The sequence below is a fragment of the Limulus polyphemus genome, unplaced genomic scaffold (assembly GCF_000517525.1).
Source record: "Limulus polyphemus unplaced genomic scaffold, Limulus_polyphemus-2.1.2 Scaffold1247, whole genome shotgun sequence".
Classification (NCBI taxonomy): Eukaryota; Metazoa; Arthropoda; class Merostomata; order Xiphosura; family Limulidae; genus Limulus; species Limulus polyphemus.
The window spans coordinates 102,979-120,082 of record NW_013666857.1 but is presented as its reverse complement, the minus strand read 5'-3'; the positions used below and the strand labels follow the sequence as shown (position 1 = coordinate 120,082).

The window sequence follows — 17,104 nt, the reverse complement described above, 5'->3', positions numbered from 1 at the left end:
AGTGTGATAGGGATTCGAACCTGCAACCCATAGATTGCGAGTCGAGCGCCCTAACCATCTGGCTATGCCGGGCCGGAACAAGATCTAATAAAAAAGTTTCCAGAGTTCGGTGGAAATCTTAAAAAGCAGTTAGAGTGATTAGTTTGTATATATTTAGCGAAGGTGACTATAACTGAGCTTCTGCGAAATCTGGCTCTTTAATTAAGCTGTAAAATTATCGATGGGATCCGTTTGCTTTTCAAATATAATATTTTAAATTATTTATACATCAAATAATTTTTGCTTAAATGGATTTGGTTATTACAGGGACCTTAATAAAATACAAATCATATGATAAAACCTTTAAAAAATTCTAATAACATCGTTATAGGAAATATTTTTTAATATTTAATTTAGATGCTCGCTAGATGACATGTGTCGTTCTAGAAGTTTTCTGAATGTCTAATTCTGATGTGAGGTTTCGAATCTTCTGGAGGTATGAGGAAAACAAGTATTGTATAAAACACCAAATAGAGTGGGTTGGAGAGTTAGAAAGACAGGGAGTTAGTTAATCAGAGATTAGGAAACACTGGAAAGAAAAACATGAAAGAAAGAGGACATTAAAAGATGATCGAGAAGAAAGAGATAGGAAATTAGAAGGAAGAAACGGGAAGTTAAAGGAAGACCTAAAAGAAGATCAAGACGCAGGAGATAAAAGTTAAGAAAGGCATAAAGTTTAGAGAAGGCTTAAGAACAAAAATGTATTTATTTGCTATTGAAGACAAAACTGAAGAGGCTATTAAAGATGTGCAAAAAAGATAATAACAGCAAAATCGAAGTGGTACAAAAGCATATCAGTGAAATACAAAAGGTTCTCAATGAAATACAAAAAATAGATCAATTGAGTATGGAAAGATTACAATAGCAAAATTAATGAGTCATAAACGGACATCGATAACTGAGTAATATATCAGGAAAATGAATTTGTAAACGTAAGAACCGACTCATCCAATTTTTTCTCTGCATCTATCTGAGAATTTCAACCCAACATACCATTAACTGTAAAAAATGAAAAGGAGAATTCATCTAGCCTACATCTGTTAACACTGTGTTGTACCAACTATGACTGCAGAATCCTCCTGGACTGACTGCTTCAGGTATATCACTAATCATTAAGCCCAGAATTTAGCTGGTTAGTTCAACAACATTGCCCAGTTGAGAAACCAACAGATGATGATGGGGAAAATACCGTGGAAGGAATATCTGGTTCGTTTGAAATCATTTACAAAGTGAAATAGTGGCGAATATGGTGTAGTTGGAATACTATTATTATACGCTTTTATAATTCTCGAAAATCTCTAAGGGACTAGATAAAGAGTGTAGTGTTAAAAAATATAATAGGCCTAACACTAATGTCTTATGACAAGTTTATTTAAATTTCAGCAATGGCTTTAAATGCTATGATGTACACAAAACTTGGATGAAAGTACTTCACTGCTAAAGTTACAAACAGAGTTTTCCTAAGGATACTTTTCAACTGCACAATAATATTTTAACTTCATAATTTTTAATACATGACGTTTTATTGCACCTCGTATATACAGGCCTACTAACAAATGATCCAAAAAAATGAAAAATATCCTAGTAAACGCATATGTTTAACATTTCTGGTATGGAATTTTGTAATTCAAATATGTTTTTTTTTATATCGATCCAATTTAACTTATTTATATAAGTAAATTTTCAACTACACAAATAGTTGTACAGGTGCACAATTTGTGATTAACTGCACACTAGGAAAACCCCTGGTGCCAAAGAAAACAAGTTACTATAATATCGTGTTACTTTCTTTTATTTCGTGCAAAGCTACACAACGGGCTATCTACATTCTTCCCATCACGGGGAACAAGCACTTTAATTTAGCGTTATAAGTTCGTGAACCTCTGACCCACCGAGGGTGATTATGGTCTTTACATACAAATTTTATATATAAATATACACAACTACACACTAATGAATTTTACTTCAACTTTGATCTGTTATTATTAATATTTCATAATTTGTTGCACCGCGTTTATTATTTCATGGTCACAATTACTTCAAGTCAAAACTGGCCACCACTTCAAAGAAACTACATTTGCAGTTCTAAATGCGATCGTCTTACAGAACTATATTATAGTAACCCTTTTTTATGTCATGCCTTTATGATACTTCGGACCTGTCATGGTCTGATGGTTAGGGCACTGGACTCACAAACCTCGAATCGCGAGTTCGGATCCATTCCCTCTACATGCTTGCCCTTGCAACCGTGGGGGTGATATAATGTGTGAGTCAAATCAACTTTTCATTGGTAAAAGAGTAGCCCAAGAGCTGGCGGTGGGTGGATTTGACTAGCTGTCTACCTTCTAGTCTATCACTTCTAAACTAACGATGTTTAGCGCAGATAGCCCTCGAGTAACTTTGCACGAAATTCCTAAAATAAACAAACTTGATATAGATTTGACGTCGAGGAACCTAACTTTAAAAAATTAAAAGTTTGGAGACAGCTTGAATGTGTAATGAAGAAAACTGAAGCTTCGACAAGTCTAATAAATTATCAATAAACAGTTTAAGCAGTAATCTAACACATTTTTCAAATAAACACGTGATGAATATGAGAGATATCAGTCAACTAGATGGGTGACATGATGTCCTGCATTTGTAAACAAGTTATACGTGTTTCCTGTACTTCATTATTATTGTTTTATTTCCAGGGTGATGTGGCTGACGGGATGTATTTTGTGGAGGAAGGGATGGTTCGAATCGTCATGCAGTCAGACGTAAGAAACAAAACTATTTTATTGAATTTAAAAACTCATTTTAATTTGATTTGTTAAAACGTATATCACATGAACTCTTAGAAGTTAAAGGTTACTTGAAATAATTTGATGAAAGTTAAACGTTTTTTTTTTAATTTGTTTATTTGTAATTTCAACTTTTAATACAGCTAAGCTTGTCACTAGAATGTTGGTGTAAGTTCTAAAACTTTTCAACGCAAGATGCCGACTCTAAACTTTATATAGCAAGGAAATATAACTCTTGAGTTTATGAGTCAATTGTGAATACCTTAGATCCAGCATTTTATTATAAGACATGCCCATAAGAAGCTAAATAATTTTGAATCATTTGATCGCGCTAGTACAAAATAAAAAAAAGTGGTTGCTATTATGGAATAAGCTAGACAGTGTGATGTTTTGTTTTGTATCAAATTTACAACAAAGTGTACAGTTTAATATGAAATTGTACATTTTTCATAGTCAGACGAAGAGAAAGAGCTGTTACGTTTAACTAAAGGACAATATTTTGGAGGTATGGTGAAACAAAATTAGTTGCATTTTCTGTAGTTCATTTATTGTAGTTATAGACAAGCCTTAGATTTTTCTATAATTTCGTCAAGACCCTTGGTAAAAAAAAAAGTAATCCTTTAGCTCAGTATACGTAAGATAAGGTACTTAAGCTTGTATTTAAACTACTAAACTTTTAGTTGTTTAGATTTTTTTACTCGTGTTTACGCTACCCCCCCCCTTTCTGAAATTTGAGAACAAAATTATTACTAAAAGTATTCAGTGAAGAAAATTTACAAACAAGAGAAATAAACCAAAGAAACCAAGTTTGTGAAAAAGTACATACTTATTTTTTTTCTATATCTAAGAAACGTTTGTTCAGATTATACGTTGAGAGTATTGCTTGGTCCTAATGAATGTTAAAAAGTAACTTTGTAAGCAAACACATATGGATGAAACTCTAACTAACTGAGACAAATTCCTTCTGTAATAAATAACACAGGACTGCGATGGTTTTATTGTCTTGAAATGTTTACATGTTCAACAGTAATTTCTGTACGCTGAATTAAAAAATATCCATTTTTCTGCATCACGTACAGATTTTTCACAAAACGTCATAATGCAATACATAAAAGAAAGACTACAACACGTAGTTTTGAAACTAAAAGAAGTAGATTTCATGCATATTTGTTTGACATCAATGTTCTTCCCTTTTCTTCAGTTTGTTTGCATTTTTCTTAACAAACATAATATTAAAAATGTCCATTGTAGTAAATAAATAATAAGATGTTTTTTCTTCCCGATTTAAAAAAAAACCAGTACGTGATAGAAAAAATGAATATTATTTTCGAAGTCTGCGTTGCTTAATTATGGAAAATCCGTTATTAAAACCAAAACAACGTTTATGAAGTTTAAATTCGCAGGCCTGTGTTTTTGATTAGCTCACCATTACTTCACCATTTGTGAAATGGAATGTTTGAAATTGTTTTTGTTATCATTTTATTCTCTAAACAAGTGGTCCTCAAACTGTTTAGATAGTGGCTCCTTTATAATTGTTTATGGTACTTTATCCCTCCCCCACTCCCAAATCATACGCACAAATAAAAAATATCTAAAACGCCATTATTTCTTAGTCTAAGTATATATGTATATAACCAAATTAATGCGCCACATGTTCAAACAGATCTGCATCTGAGTATACAGTAATGTAACTTTTATGTGAGAAATTACTTATAAGACTTACAAGTAACAGTTTAAACGCCGAAAACAGATGAAACATTGGAAACCAATAATCCTAACTTTTAAGATAAAAATCACCTAACCTGTAGATGCTTTTATCCACCATATTTATTTTAATTTGTTGAATTTGGGTTCATTATCATAGGGCTGAAAAATATAATTTAAAGGCTACAGTTTGCCTCTAAGAATTTGCTGCCCACGGCCTTTGTCCAATGCCAGAACTCTTCAGTTGGGCTGGACAGTAAAAGATAATTTTTTTAGCTTTTATTTAGTTGGTCATTTCATCCCAGCCTGGAGGCTGGTGGACCATCCAAAGGTTATTCCCTCTCTTCAGCCATAAAGTTTGATAAAGGATGCATGTACAATGGTCATGTAGGAGAAACAAGCCAACTTCAGGAAGGATAATGTAAAGTGGTTTGTTTGGATAGGGAGCACCATTATGGGCAGGGCCCTTCTTCAGAAGAGACATGAATTATAAGTTGAAAAGATGTTCAGTAGAAAGTGTGACCTTCCTCGGGCGATGAATATTATCATGTAGTACGTTCAAAAAGATGTCGTAATGCTGAAGCATACAGATGGTGATGAATTTAGTGCAGAGAGTATGCATATTCATCATCTTCATGGCGCGGTTCCAAAAAGGGTTGGTTTGCAAACAAAAAAAAACAACAAAAAAAAAACAGATGTCGAGAAACAGGAATTTCAAAAACTGCCACGACGGTATCTGGTCATCCAGAGTCCATAAAATGACAGAAGTGAAAGTGTGTGTTAATTCTGTAATAATTGGCCTACATGTGCAGTTGAAAAACTCAACTGCCCTTCTGCATAATAAGTGTTATTACAAAACAAATGAGCACTGAAAGGATAGTATGTTTTGTAAAGTGAGTGTAATGAATTCAAGAACACCTTTTAATATGAGAGGCTAAGTGAGATAGTTTGAGGGCAGCGTGAGCAGGTCAGTAGTACTGATGGGAACAGCAGCAGTGAGGTCGTCAGGTGTTAGTATAGACCTTCCCCAGTATTTATAAGTTGGGTGATTAAAATGATAAGTATAGCAAAAAGGGATGAGTCCAATTGGGTGCAAAGATGGGCGATATGAGGACCACTGCAATTAGAACAAACTGATTAGAACGAGAGTTATACTTGAGATTACTCTCACAATATAAAGGTTGGGAAGGAGCGAACTGGAAGTTTCTACACAATGTCTCTGTTTGAAAATGGAAGTTCCTTGAAACAGAAGATGATCTATGACATCTCTGTTATTATCCAATATATGAACAATATAAGTGAACCTCTTTTAGTTTCGAATACGTATCATCACTTGAAGAACTATGATCTTGTCTTCATGTAGTTGATATAGCATGTCTTCTTCACTAATGAAGGGATTCATACCAAGTATTACGCATGACAACATAGGACATCGATGTCAGGAGGGCTGGATTTTAGTAGCAAGGGTGTCTAGCTTACTGCTTGTTGTGCAAGAATTTAGATTAGATTTTATGGGTAAAGATGTCGTAATGATTAGGCTTGTGAGTCTTGAAGAAAACGCTGTTTCGATTAGGCATAATTTGAAGGATATCTGCTGAAATCAGTATTTGGAAAACTCCTAGTAAAGAGCATATGAGGTGTAGAATTTTAAGTCAGTGTAAGGCAACAATAATTCATAATTTGGCGAGGAAGGGCTAATATCGAACGGAGCTGAAGTTGTTTGAGGGTTTAACGTGGAGTTGTTCAAGAAAGAGGGGGTTGTATTAGAAGTGGCAGTTAGTGACAGGATAGGTGAATAAACAGGAGGCTGAGATGTTCATGCACCATAGGTTGATGAATGGAAGATGGTGGAAGAAGAAACTATAAGTTAACCAGTATCTGCTAAAGCAACCTATAAGGAAGAAATACTAGATGATTTTGACTTCTTGGTGTTTGTACTAGATCAGAAATGTTGTGTAGGTTGAGTACGACTATGTGACAAACTCTGTAGGTCCGCTATGTTCTGAAGGTCGATCGCAGCCGATAAGCAGTGCATCCAAGAACATAAACAATGTAGTGTTTAACACCCAAACAGTATAAAGATACTAAATGAACCGAATTAATAAATAATATAACAAAAGGAGACTCGGCAAAGAATATAAATACTATGCTTTGTCTCAATAACCGACAAAGTTTTATATCCAAAAAGTTAGCCTTATATATGAAGTATAAGGCTAAAAGTTACAACTTAAACGCGAAAAGCTGTTGAAGCATTGGAAAGCATGAGGCTTAACCTTTGAGCTAAGGCACTGCCCAGGAAGTATTTCCTTTAATACGAGAATTCATCAGCTAGGCTGTACTATGAAAGACAAAACATTTTATTAATCATCATTTCATTCCAACCCGTTGGTTGATAAACCATCAGAGGGTTATACTCTTTCTTCAACCATGAGAGAAGTTTGATAATGCATATATAATGACTGGATAGGAGAAATAAACGACAAAGAAAGAAAGGAGAGTGCAGAAAGTGGGTGTACAGGAATATTTAATGGAGCCATCAAAGTTTCGAGGTGTAAGTAGCCAGTTTCAGGAAGAATATGGTGGTAAGTTTGATGTTGATCTCCTTCTGGAAGATACGTGAAGCATAAATTTAAAAAGTATTCACTATGGTCTTTCTTGGGCAATGAATATTACCATGTAGTAAGTCCAAAAGATTCCATGACCATGAAATAAAAATTGTTAATGAATTTTTTCGCTTACAGTATATAAGTGTATAAGAATATGCAGGAAATGAATGTAAGCCTAAAGATTCTTGTTGGGAGTAAGTAACTTAATATGAAAGGCTAATTGAAGTACATGGTAACCCAAAAGCCTGTAACTGACTGTAATAAAATGAGGGAGTAAGGATCTAGTCTGTATACCTACACATCAGACAAAATAGAACAAAGACGTTATAATGTGTAAAGACTTAATGGAATATTTAATCTCTAGAGGGTTCCTGTCAAACACTAGATGAGTTGAAGGCATTCAGCGACTTTCTGCCAAATAAGTTGACATTTGTGTGGTATTCATGAAAAACGAAACCCAAAATTTGACCTTATTAGAGAGCTGCATTTAAACTTTATCTATGGTAACATTAAAAGGAACTGGTTGCGACAAAGGTTTTTTTTCTGCAATTATATATGTTGTATAATACTTTAAAGGTTAAAGTTTAAACGCCGAAAGCTGGCAAAGCATTGAAAATCCATTTGTGATAAACATCGCGTAAATAAGTTAGGAGTAAAAAAAAACAAATATCATTACAGATCTATATTTTCTACTTACAAGTAGAAAACTTTTGTCTCTCGTCGTCTAGCCCAAATGACAACTTCTGATATTGAAAATAATATAGCCTTTGGATATTGACTTGTGTAAGACAAAGAATAGAGCAAATTTTACATACTTCTGATGTGGAGTACGAAATGGATAAATGAAGAGGAACGTGGGAAAGGAAACACATTTGTAGTTTATGTGATTCTAATCATAAATGTTAGATTTTGATTACGTATGAGTAAGAAAGGCACGTTTGCTTATAGGAACACAGAAATTCAATCCAGGGCTTGATAAATGACTTACAACACCAGGTGAAAAAAGACTTGTCCATTAATGTACAAACTAAAGAAAAAAAACTTTACTCAAACAGCGCTACATAGAGGTTTTTGTTGTGTCAAAATACGTCAGCAGTAATCTTTGCCTTATCTTACAAATGCAGAAAAAAGTATACGGTAACTAGACGTATTACTTCTTTCATGATCCTCCTTACACCATCCTAGGGTACTATACTCGCCCCTCAGTTTGAGAACCATTGCACTAAGCTACTTACAACAAGTAACAGACGAGACATTAACGTTTCAATCTGAAAGACAGAAAAAAGTAATAAAAAACTCATATAATCAAATATTAATACAATATGAAAAAATACATTGTATCGAAATGCTTGGACGTCATAAACGACAAATAATAGTCACATTACTTGAAAAAAGGAAAGTAAACGAGATTTATAAAGATTTTACTGGTGAAATTGTTTCTTCCAGAGCTTGCCCTTGTTACCCACAAGCCTCGAGCAGCATCCGCTTTCGCAATAGGAAGTGTTCGATTAGCTTGTGAGTATATCTGTAACTTACAATACCTTGAATTGGTGTAATCTTTCTTTATATACTATTTTCTGATTAGAAGAGAAAGTGAAATAACCGAGCTTTAGCGGAATATAACAGTTTGTTGTTTTACTTGCTTTACAAGTGCTTAATATGTTTACTTGATTCAGAATTACTAAAGGAGTTTCAAGTGAAGTATCCTGAGATTTGTCAAATATCACATTCTGATTATCGGAGTAATTAGATTTTAAGCTAAAGGTGTCTCAAATGAATTAGTGTGTTGTAATAAAAACAATAACATCTTAAAAGTTACGTTAATGTTCTATAAATATCTCAAATATTTACAAACTTAAACAAATTTAAACAATATTTCTTTATATTTCAAGTTCTGGATGTTCTAGCCTTCGAGAGGCTGCTCGGACCCTGTATGGATATCATAAAACGAAACATTGATCAATACGAAGAACAACTTATTAATGTGTTTGGATCGAAAAATGATATCAGCGACCTGCGGTGAGCTGTCTTCAACGGGGAATGATGAACTCTCCTCTTCTTCCTTGCTCCTTGCTCCTACATTCTTCTCATCTTTACTGAACTGTAAAGACGGGCTTTGTTAAACCTGATGCTATACTGTTAGGTGTTTGGTGTATTGCTCAGAATAGTCGTAATTTGTCGCTCATTTTTATGTTACACTTTCCACACGCACAGTAATAAGAAGATGAAGGTTAGTGTAGGAAGATTTGGTTAAGCGTCTGCAGTGAATATAAATATAGATTTATTACTCCTTTTTAAGCATTCACTTTATATATATTTTACGTTTGTACTTTCCTCTGCCATCAATCAGGTATTTGTTATGCACATTGTTCACTGGACGTTTCTTAAATTTGTATTTACTAATTAATTTTATAGGTAAACTGTGTATTCACAGGATAAGAGTTTAGTTCAGATTTGCTAAATGTCGACAAACCTATAGTTCTGTGTTAATACATATGAAGCTGTGTAAACCTTATTTCGTTTTAGACCCCTCGAAGTAACTGATCCACTTTACTGTTTCCCTACACGAGTTTCAAATCCGTTACTTCTGTTTAATATCAGGTAGAATGACTTACTTAATACTGAAGTCTATGAATAAGGTCAACTCTCTATCACCTGGCTAGTCTGTAAGTTTATTTAATATCACTTGAAGTAATTAAGAAGTAGGTCAGAGCAGCGTCTTTTAAAATGTAAAGACGTTTCACCGATGTTAGGATTTAAAGAAATGAAAACAGAAGTCATCACAACATTCCAGTCCTAAGTCTACTTAATTTAAGAAATATTCCATAATCACTATTTATAGCTAATCCCACTGAATAAAGTGTATTACAACACATCAATCCTAAATGTAATTAACCTCGGGAAAGAAAAACCTTATAACTACATTATTTTTTATTGGAACCTCATTAAATAGAATACAACAAAAAAGCAACCTTAAATTCATCTAATGTTGGAAAATAAACACCTCGTAACTAACTATTTATATTGGAACCCCACTAAAGAGGATACGTAAAAATCACATCAATCCTAAACTAATTTACGAAAATAAGTACCCCTTATATAATTACTACTTCTAGCAGATCTTCCCTGAAGAGCAAAACATCACAACAGAAACGAACCACAACACACCAATCTTGCGTCAATTTGATTAAAAAAAAAAAAAAAACAAAACACGCGTAACACAGAAACATTAATGTAATCTGAATAAGGAGAAAAATACACCTATCGTTCAAACTGTAACATTGAAAAAAAGTATTAAAAGACTTGAAACAAAACCCTTCTCAATAACATGAATAGACGAATACAGACCAAGTGCCTCAGAACCCGAAGATGAGACACACACACACTTCAGAAATAGATAAGGATAACACAATAACTCAACATAAAACATCTATGTGAACTTACAAGATAAGTAACATAAAGCATCTTCAATAACAATAATTACAATATTCTGACATCCATGAAATACAAGAAATAAAAATGCGAGCCGTACTAAACAATAACTTTAAGCTAATTTTTGTTAAATGACAAAAATAAGAACACGAGACTTGACAAACAACAGTTCCCTGGTTAATTAATATTATTATCAACGTCAAATTAATATGCGTCAAAATTATAATATTCAGAATCCTAACTTGTTACATACTAACACAGATATATTAACAACAGACAACAGAACCTATCAGCTAGCGCCAACTGTCCGTAATAAGGTGATATACATTAATCCAAAATTTTATGTTCAATTAATATATTCAAAAAACATTCGGAAACCAGGAGAGCTCACTGTTATTCACCAAGGAATATTCTTATTTACATTATCAATTTTTTATAATTTTTTTTTTGAAAAATGAGACTAGAAGTGTTCCACTAACTTCATTTTTTCTTGTTATATTTTTGTGTTAGATCCATTAATGACTGCTATGAATCTGTCAGAAAATAATCTATTTAATGCATGTTGTAAAGCTGTTAGCAAGCGTTTATTGACGCATATTTTGAATTAGACAGTAAATGATATATTGACGTCCGTTTTGAGCTTTTCAGAAAATGATGTATTTGTTTTTGTTCCAAACTGGGCACTGTAGGATTTGTTGTCATTTGACATTATTTTCTTGTCATCAACCCGAAGTTCTGTTGTGTTATTATAGTAGTATGCGAAGTGGATTAGATCATTACACACAAATATTGTTTTGTGTTCAGTAGTCAGACTTAGGTATTAGACTGCCCCATGTGACTCGTTTTCTATGTAGTTATCAAGAGTGTCTATTACACTTCGTTAACATTTTTAATTTTATTTGTTTCTTGTTAAGCACAAAGTTACACAATGAACTATCTGTGTTGTGTCCACCACGGGTATCGAAACCCAATTTCTAGCGTTATAAGCCCTTTAACTTACCGCTGAGCCACTTGGGGTGGGTAGCATTTTGAAGGTTGGAGTATTATAGCGTCGGTATGTCTTGTACAGAACACCACGATTTTAAACTTTTCATACAACAACGCCAAAAAAATAAGTAAATAAATAAAAGCGTCTCACGTGTGAGACATACAAATAAAGCTCAAGCACAGATTACAACATGGCACCTGCAAAATATATGAAACAATGTAATATTGATATGAACTGAAAAACACTTGTTATTATCCCATTGTTTCAGGAAAAACGACTTTTATCAGGTGCTTTAAAGCCGAAAAAAAGTGGACTAAATAAGGTTATCAGACGTGTTACTCTGATTTAGTCTATTTCAGAGCGGTTACAGTGTAACTCCGTATGAAAAACTTAAAGATATCGTAGTTTTTAACTCTGGAAATTTGGTAACCCTAGGAATGAACTGAAAGTTCTATTCCGTTATATCAAAATAATACATTGATATTAGAATACATGTTTAAAGAAAAAGTGGAAACTCAAGTTATAATAATTGGTATTGTTCTGTCCGAAACGTCATGTCAATGAAAAATGTTTCCGGATCATTTTGTCTATGTCATTATTACTTACCAAGCTGCTTTTTTCAATATTATTTTACTGTTACCCTCTCAACGGTAAAACGTAACCTATTAAGATAGCCAGTTTTCTGAAGGGATAAAATACACTATCTATCAGATTGAATTTTTATTTGCAAGCTTTACAGGTTAGAAGAAGAAAAACTTTAAGAAAATGGTATATGGGAACTCAAGTCCACATTCTCCGGCATCCAAAATATGTTGCTTTAAATGAATCATAATAATATAAAGAAATATATGTCGTAGCCTTGGGTTACCAGTATCTGCTCTTAATGTTTATATTCTAGGCTTACGAATAGAGGTTAAACCCTACAGCGTATCCATACTTGGTTGAACAGTGATTATAGAGTGCCGGACTGTGGATCTGCAGGTCTAACGTTCGTTTCCCGTTACAAATGACAATATAAAAAACATGCTCCGCAGTTTGGGGCTGTTATAGCATGATAAAAGTGACGATCCAATCCCACTCTTTAGTCACGCAAGAGTAGCTAACGAGTTTGCAGAGGGTGTTGTTGACTTAACTACTTTTCATCTAACCTATCGATCAAGAATTATAATCGGCTAGCGCAGAAAGCCCTTGAGTATCTTTACAGCGAATATCCGAAACAAAAAAACAAGTATCCTGACTTCTGTGTGGGTCCTACATTCGTAGCTACCGCTGTTACAAAGGTATATTTTAACCCTTACCACATTGTAGTTTTGATCCTATTATTTCACTTGGCTATCTTTTGATATTTTTGTTGTGTGTAAAGATGTTTTAGAATGATGTGACAGGTAAACAGACGCCGTTATTACGTTGTCTTATCTACAAATTTTTAAATCAGCGTAACTGTTATTTACTATAAGATTCACAAGAGACAGGGGAATCTCAAACGTAACGTCCCCTGTTTGAATATTGCTAATCATAGTAAAGTAATAGCGTATTGTGAGTCTAAGGTAATAATGTTATAAGATATCTTAGATCAAGCGATTTGAAGTGTCAAGTAAAAAACTTCAAAACATTTTTTTCGTTTCAAATCATATTTTCCAATAAGTTGGAGTTATACGACTGTTTAAGTCAAATGTTCATTAATAATACAATAATAACGAGTAAACAGATATGTCATAGTTGTCGGAAGTTTATTGTAAATGAATGGTTGGTGTTAAAAATATGTACTTAATAACCAATGTTGAAAATTAAAATATTGTTCAATTTAGTGAAAAATGTGTGTTATTGTTGTATATAACGAGTTGAATGTGATACATCGCAAGCTTGAATACTCGGTAAATCCATTATAGTAGCCTGTTGCTGATATTAATTCGAAACTTCAAACAAGGCTGAATTTTAAACAAAAGCCCAACGAGGTTCAAGATTTCTGCGGTTCAACAGATGTAAAAACTCTGCCGAGCAAATGTAGCCTAGTCAGCAAATAGAAAACCTCTGACGACCGAATGTAACCTCGTCAAGAGATGTAAAAACTCTGCCGACATAATATAACCTCGTTGATAGCAATCTGAGGGGAAAATAGATCAAATACTGGTTGAAGCGTTTTGATTGGACACGCTTGTTACACCTCCAAGATCTTGTCACTTAGAGAAATCATCAACATACTTTATGTTACATTACTGTAACGTACTTGGATATTTTACATCAACGTCTTTAAAGTTTTTTTTTAATCACATACCGTGCTCTGATGTTGTCATTTTACAAAGATAAAAAAAAATTCTTTTGTTTCAGAAATATTTCTTGAAAGGCAAATCCTTGCAGCCTAATTACCTGCAGAACGATATAATTGTATAACAGTTTCTAAAAGGTTAAACCCTCGTAGCCAAGTTACTGATCTGTACATCTGTTTTTAGAAAGGCAAAACCCCTATCCAGGTTACTAATCTGTATCCCTGTTTCTAGAAAGGCGAACCCTTGTTGCCAAGTTACTAATCTGTACTATAATTTCTAGGAAGGTTAACCCTTGTAACCAGGTTACGAGTGTTTATCCAGTAAATAGATTAGGATGTTCTATCCTTGTTTCTAGAAAGGTGAAACCCTGTAGAATATGCATATACAAATTAATATGCTATAATGAAATCTACTAATTTTCAGTGTGCAAGAAATGAGGATGGATTATACGTGAACTCCCCCTCTCCTTGTCCAAAAATAGTCATTAAATCTTTTCTTCGTTTTTTTTTCGACAGATGGCAGCACGTTTATTACTTGTTAGAACGATTTTTTTTCTTTTTTATTATTTGTTTAAACTACCTTCTTCACTCATTGTCTGCAGAAATAAGTAAATGTCTGTTAATAAAAACAAAACTTTTTTTATACAAATTATCTGTATTGGGTTCTATAAAACGAGGCTTAAAATGTACTTCTAACTACAACAAAACATCTAAGTTCGATCAAGTATTTTGTTTTTTGAATTTGAATTCAGTCTCTAATGTGACAGTGCTGTTCATGAACAAATCTGCTAGAATATGGAGATACAGAGTCACTTGTGCAAAATCTGGTTAAACACAAAATAATTTTTGTTTTCATAATTAACCGAAAAAATATCGCTTTGTCTACAAGAAGTGTGTATTTTTTGTACAGGGAGTCCTTCTAATGGCGACATTTTATATACAGAATATTTGTATAGACAATAATGTGTAAAGTCAATCAACTTACAACATTCAAGCACTTTTTTGTGTAGAATATATCTTTATTGTGGTGTTTTTAAATTATCTGAGTTACAAACGTTCCACTAATTTGTACAGAATATATCCATTCTACAGCATTTGAATTCATTCAGGCTACAACGTTCCATTATTTTATATACATAATATATCTTTACTTTAGTTTTTGAAGTCATTCTGCTTACATTGTTTAGACACTTTACGTGGATAATATATCTCATCAAAAACACCTTAGGTGTGAAAAAAAAATGTGGCTAAAAAAGGATTGAATGTGCGACTTAAGGGAATGAAATCACAATTGGCGGCCAAACTGGTAGCTACACTTATAGCATTAATAATAATAATTTTACAGCAAATATTCATTCATTAGTTAGCCATAAATATTATGACTTTTTGTCAATACACACCAACAAAACTACAGCAAGTAAGAAAATGACACTAGAATGTAACCATCATTAGCTTTAGGATCATAACCCTATTATTCGGAAGAGACCTATAACTTACAGAACCAACCAGATTCTTTAAAGTATACGGTGGAAATTTTTATTCCCTAAAACAATATTAATAACTTCCTTCATAGTAGCGCCATGGCAACTAGATTAACATTTTCTTGTTATCACCCACATACTCTTGGTACAGCAGTATCAAGCATCATTATTTACGTTAATATCACGTGACGCTAAACATTCTTTAATAAGATGAATTTCATACAATTAGTAAATTTGTGCTTAAAAGTTGGCAATGAATAATAACCGTCCACCCGTATGATTCTTTTGAAAACTTGAACTGTTAATCTAGTTTGCTTGGCCTAACCAATATATATTCATCTGCACTGCTTTCACCATAGAGTTTTGTTGCTCTAAATCAGCCGTCTTTAAACCGAATGACAAAAACTAAAAACGGTCCACCTTTACTCTTAGGTGAAACTCTATTAAAATTTTAGACCAATAGCTCACGAGACTTTTAGCGTAGGCATGCGCAATAATTTTGGTCAAATTTGAGCGGCTTTTTGTTGGTTTGTTTAAAATTTGGTGCAAAACTACACGAGGGCTATCTACGCTAGCCATCCCTAATTTAGCAGTGTAAGACTAGAGGGAAGGCAGCTAGTCATCACCACCCACCGCCAACTCTTGGGTTACTCTTTTACCAACGAATAGTGGGATTGAATGTCACATAATAACGCCCCTACGGCTGAAAGGGCGAGGATGTTTGGTGTGACAGGGATTCGAACCCGCGACCCACAGATTGTGAGTCGAGCGCCCTAACCACCTGGCCATGCCGGGCCTGAGCGGCTTTTATTGAATGACTTTGCACATGTGGCTCATATTTCGACCAAATTTTCGATACGAAGAAAAATACTGTAAGAAATTCAATCAAAATTGAAGATTTTGAATCTCCTGTATACCTTAACGAATTGCCTTGAAATTTGGTATGCGAAGTAATAGTCCAGTATGGCACATCCGATGAAAATATGTGATAGTTTGGACTACCACAGTCCGAGCTACAGAAAGTGGAAAACTGATAAACTATCACTCCTGTTAATAACACACAGTACATCCTGCATATTGTTTTGGCCACACGAAATACTACCGTGTGTCTTGATTTTTACTTTGGTATTATAAAGTCACTGAAATTACAACGTTCTATTATTTTATCTGCATAAGGTATCTACAGTGTTATTTAAAGTCATTGGAGAGATAACACGCAAGTTGTTTTTTTTTCTCACATAATTATATTATATGTCATTAACATTTTATCATAATACTTTTATTCGAGTTAGCCTTTACTCATACACGAATGAAATACTCTTTATTTATATAACACAACATCACGAGGTTGAAAAATATTAACAACAAAAAGCTTCATATCGTACTAATTTGCAGATAGTTTGTATATATTACTTAGCTCTAAAGAACAACTTCTAAATCTTAGTTTTATAACGAAAAATACATCATCAGTAAAAATTATTTTTAGCCTGCCTTATTGTACAGACAGACGTGAAAGGACTCTTTTGTACCTTGCTTAATCCTCTTACTTGTTGGACAAATAAAATTCATTAATTCTGTAGTTGTGGTAGAAGTAATCATTTCGGTTTCTTTATCCATATAACTCTTGAACAATAATGTGTGGGGTCTGCTTTTGAATATTGACTGACTTAAGTGTATAGGACCATAAATTTTGACCCACGTAACTGGACAATACCATATAAATGTGTCGACGAGTGGGTTTTTAGATATTGACCGACATAACTGAATAGTATCATACCACTGCGTCGACAAGAAAGTTTTTAACT

General features: G+C 33.5%; 1 protein-coding gene across 2 annotated transcripts in view; it reads left to right on the top strand.

The window, feature by feature from the left end:
* LOC106462779 (cAMP-dependent protein kinase type II regulatory subunit-like) overlaps nt 1-13,367 on the top strand; it is a 103,420-nt gene extending 90,053 nt beyond the window's left edge. For both annotated transcript variants that reach the window (XM_022390116.1, XM_022390117.1), the window contains exons 10-13: nt 2,733-2,798; nt 3,276-3,327; nt 8,579-8,647; nt 9,025-13,367. In XM_022390116.1, the coding sequence (XP_022245824.1) occupies nt 2,733-2,798; nt 3,276-3,327; nt 8,579-8,647; nt 9,025-9,155 (318 nt within the window). In that variant the 3' untranslated portion in view covers nt 9,156-13,367. The remainder of the gene's footprint in view (nt 1-2,732; nt 2,799-3,275; nt 3,328-8,578; nt 8,648-9,024) is intronic.
* The last annotated feature ends 3,737 nt before the right edge of the window (nt 13,368-17,104 follow it).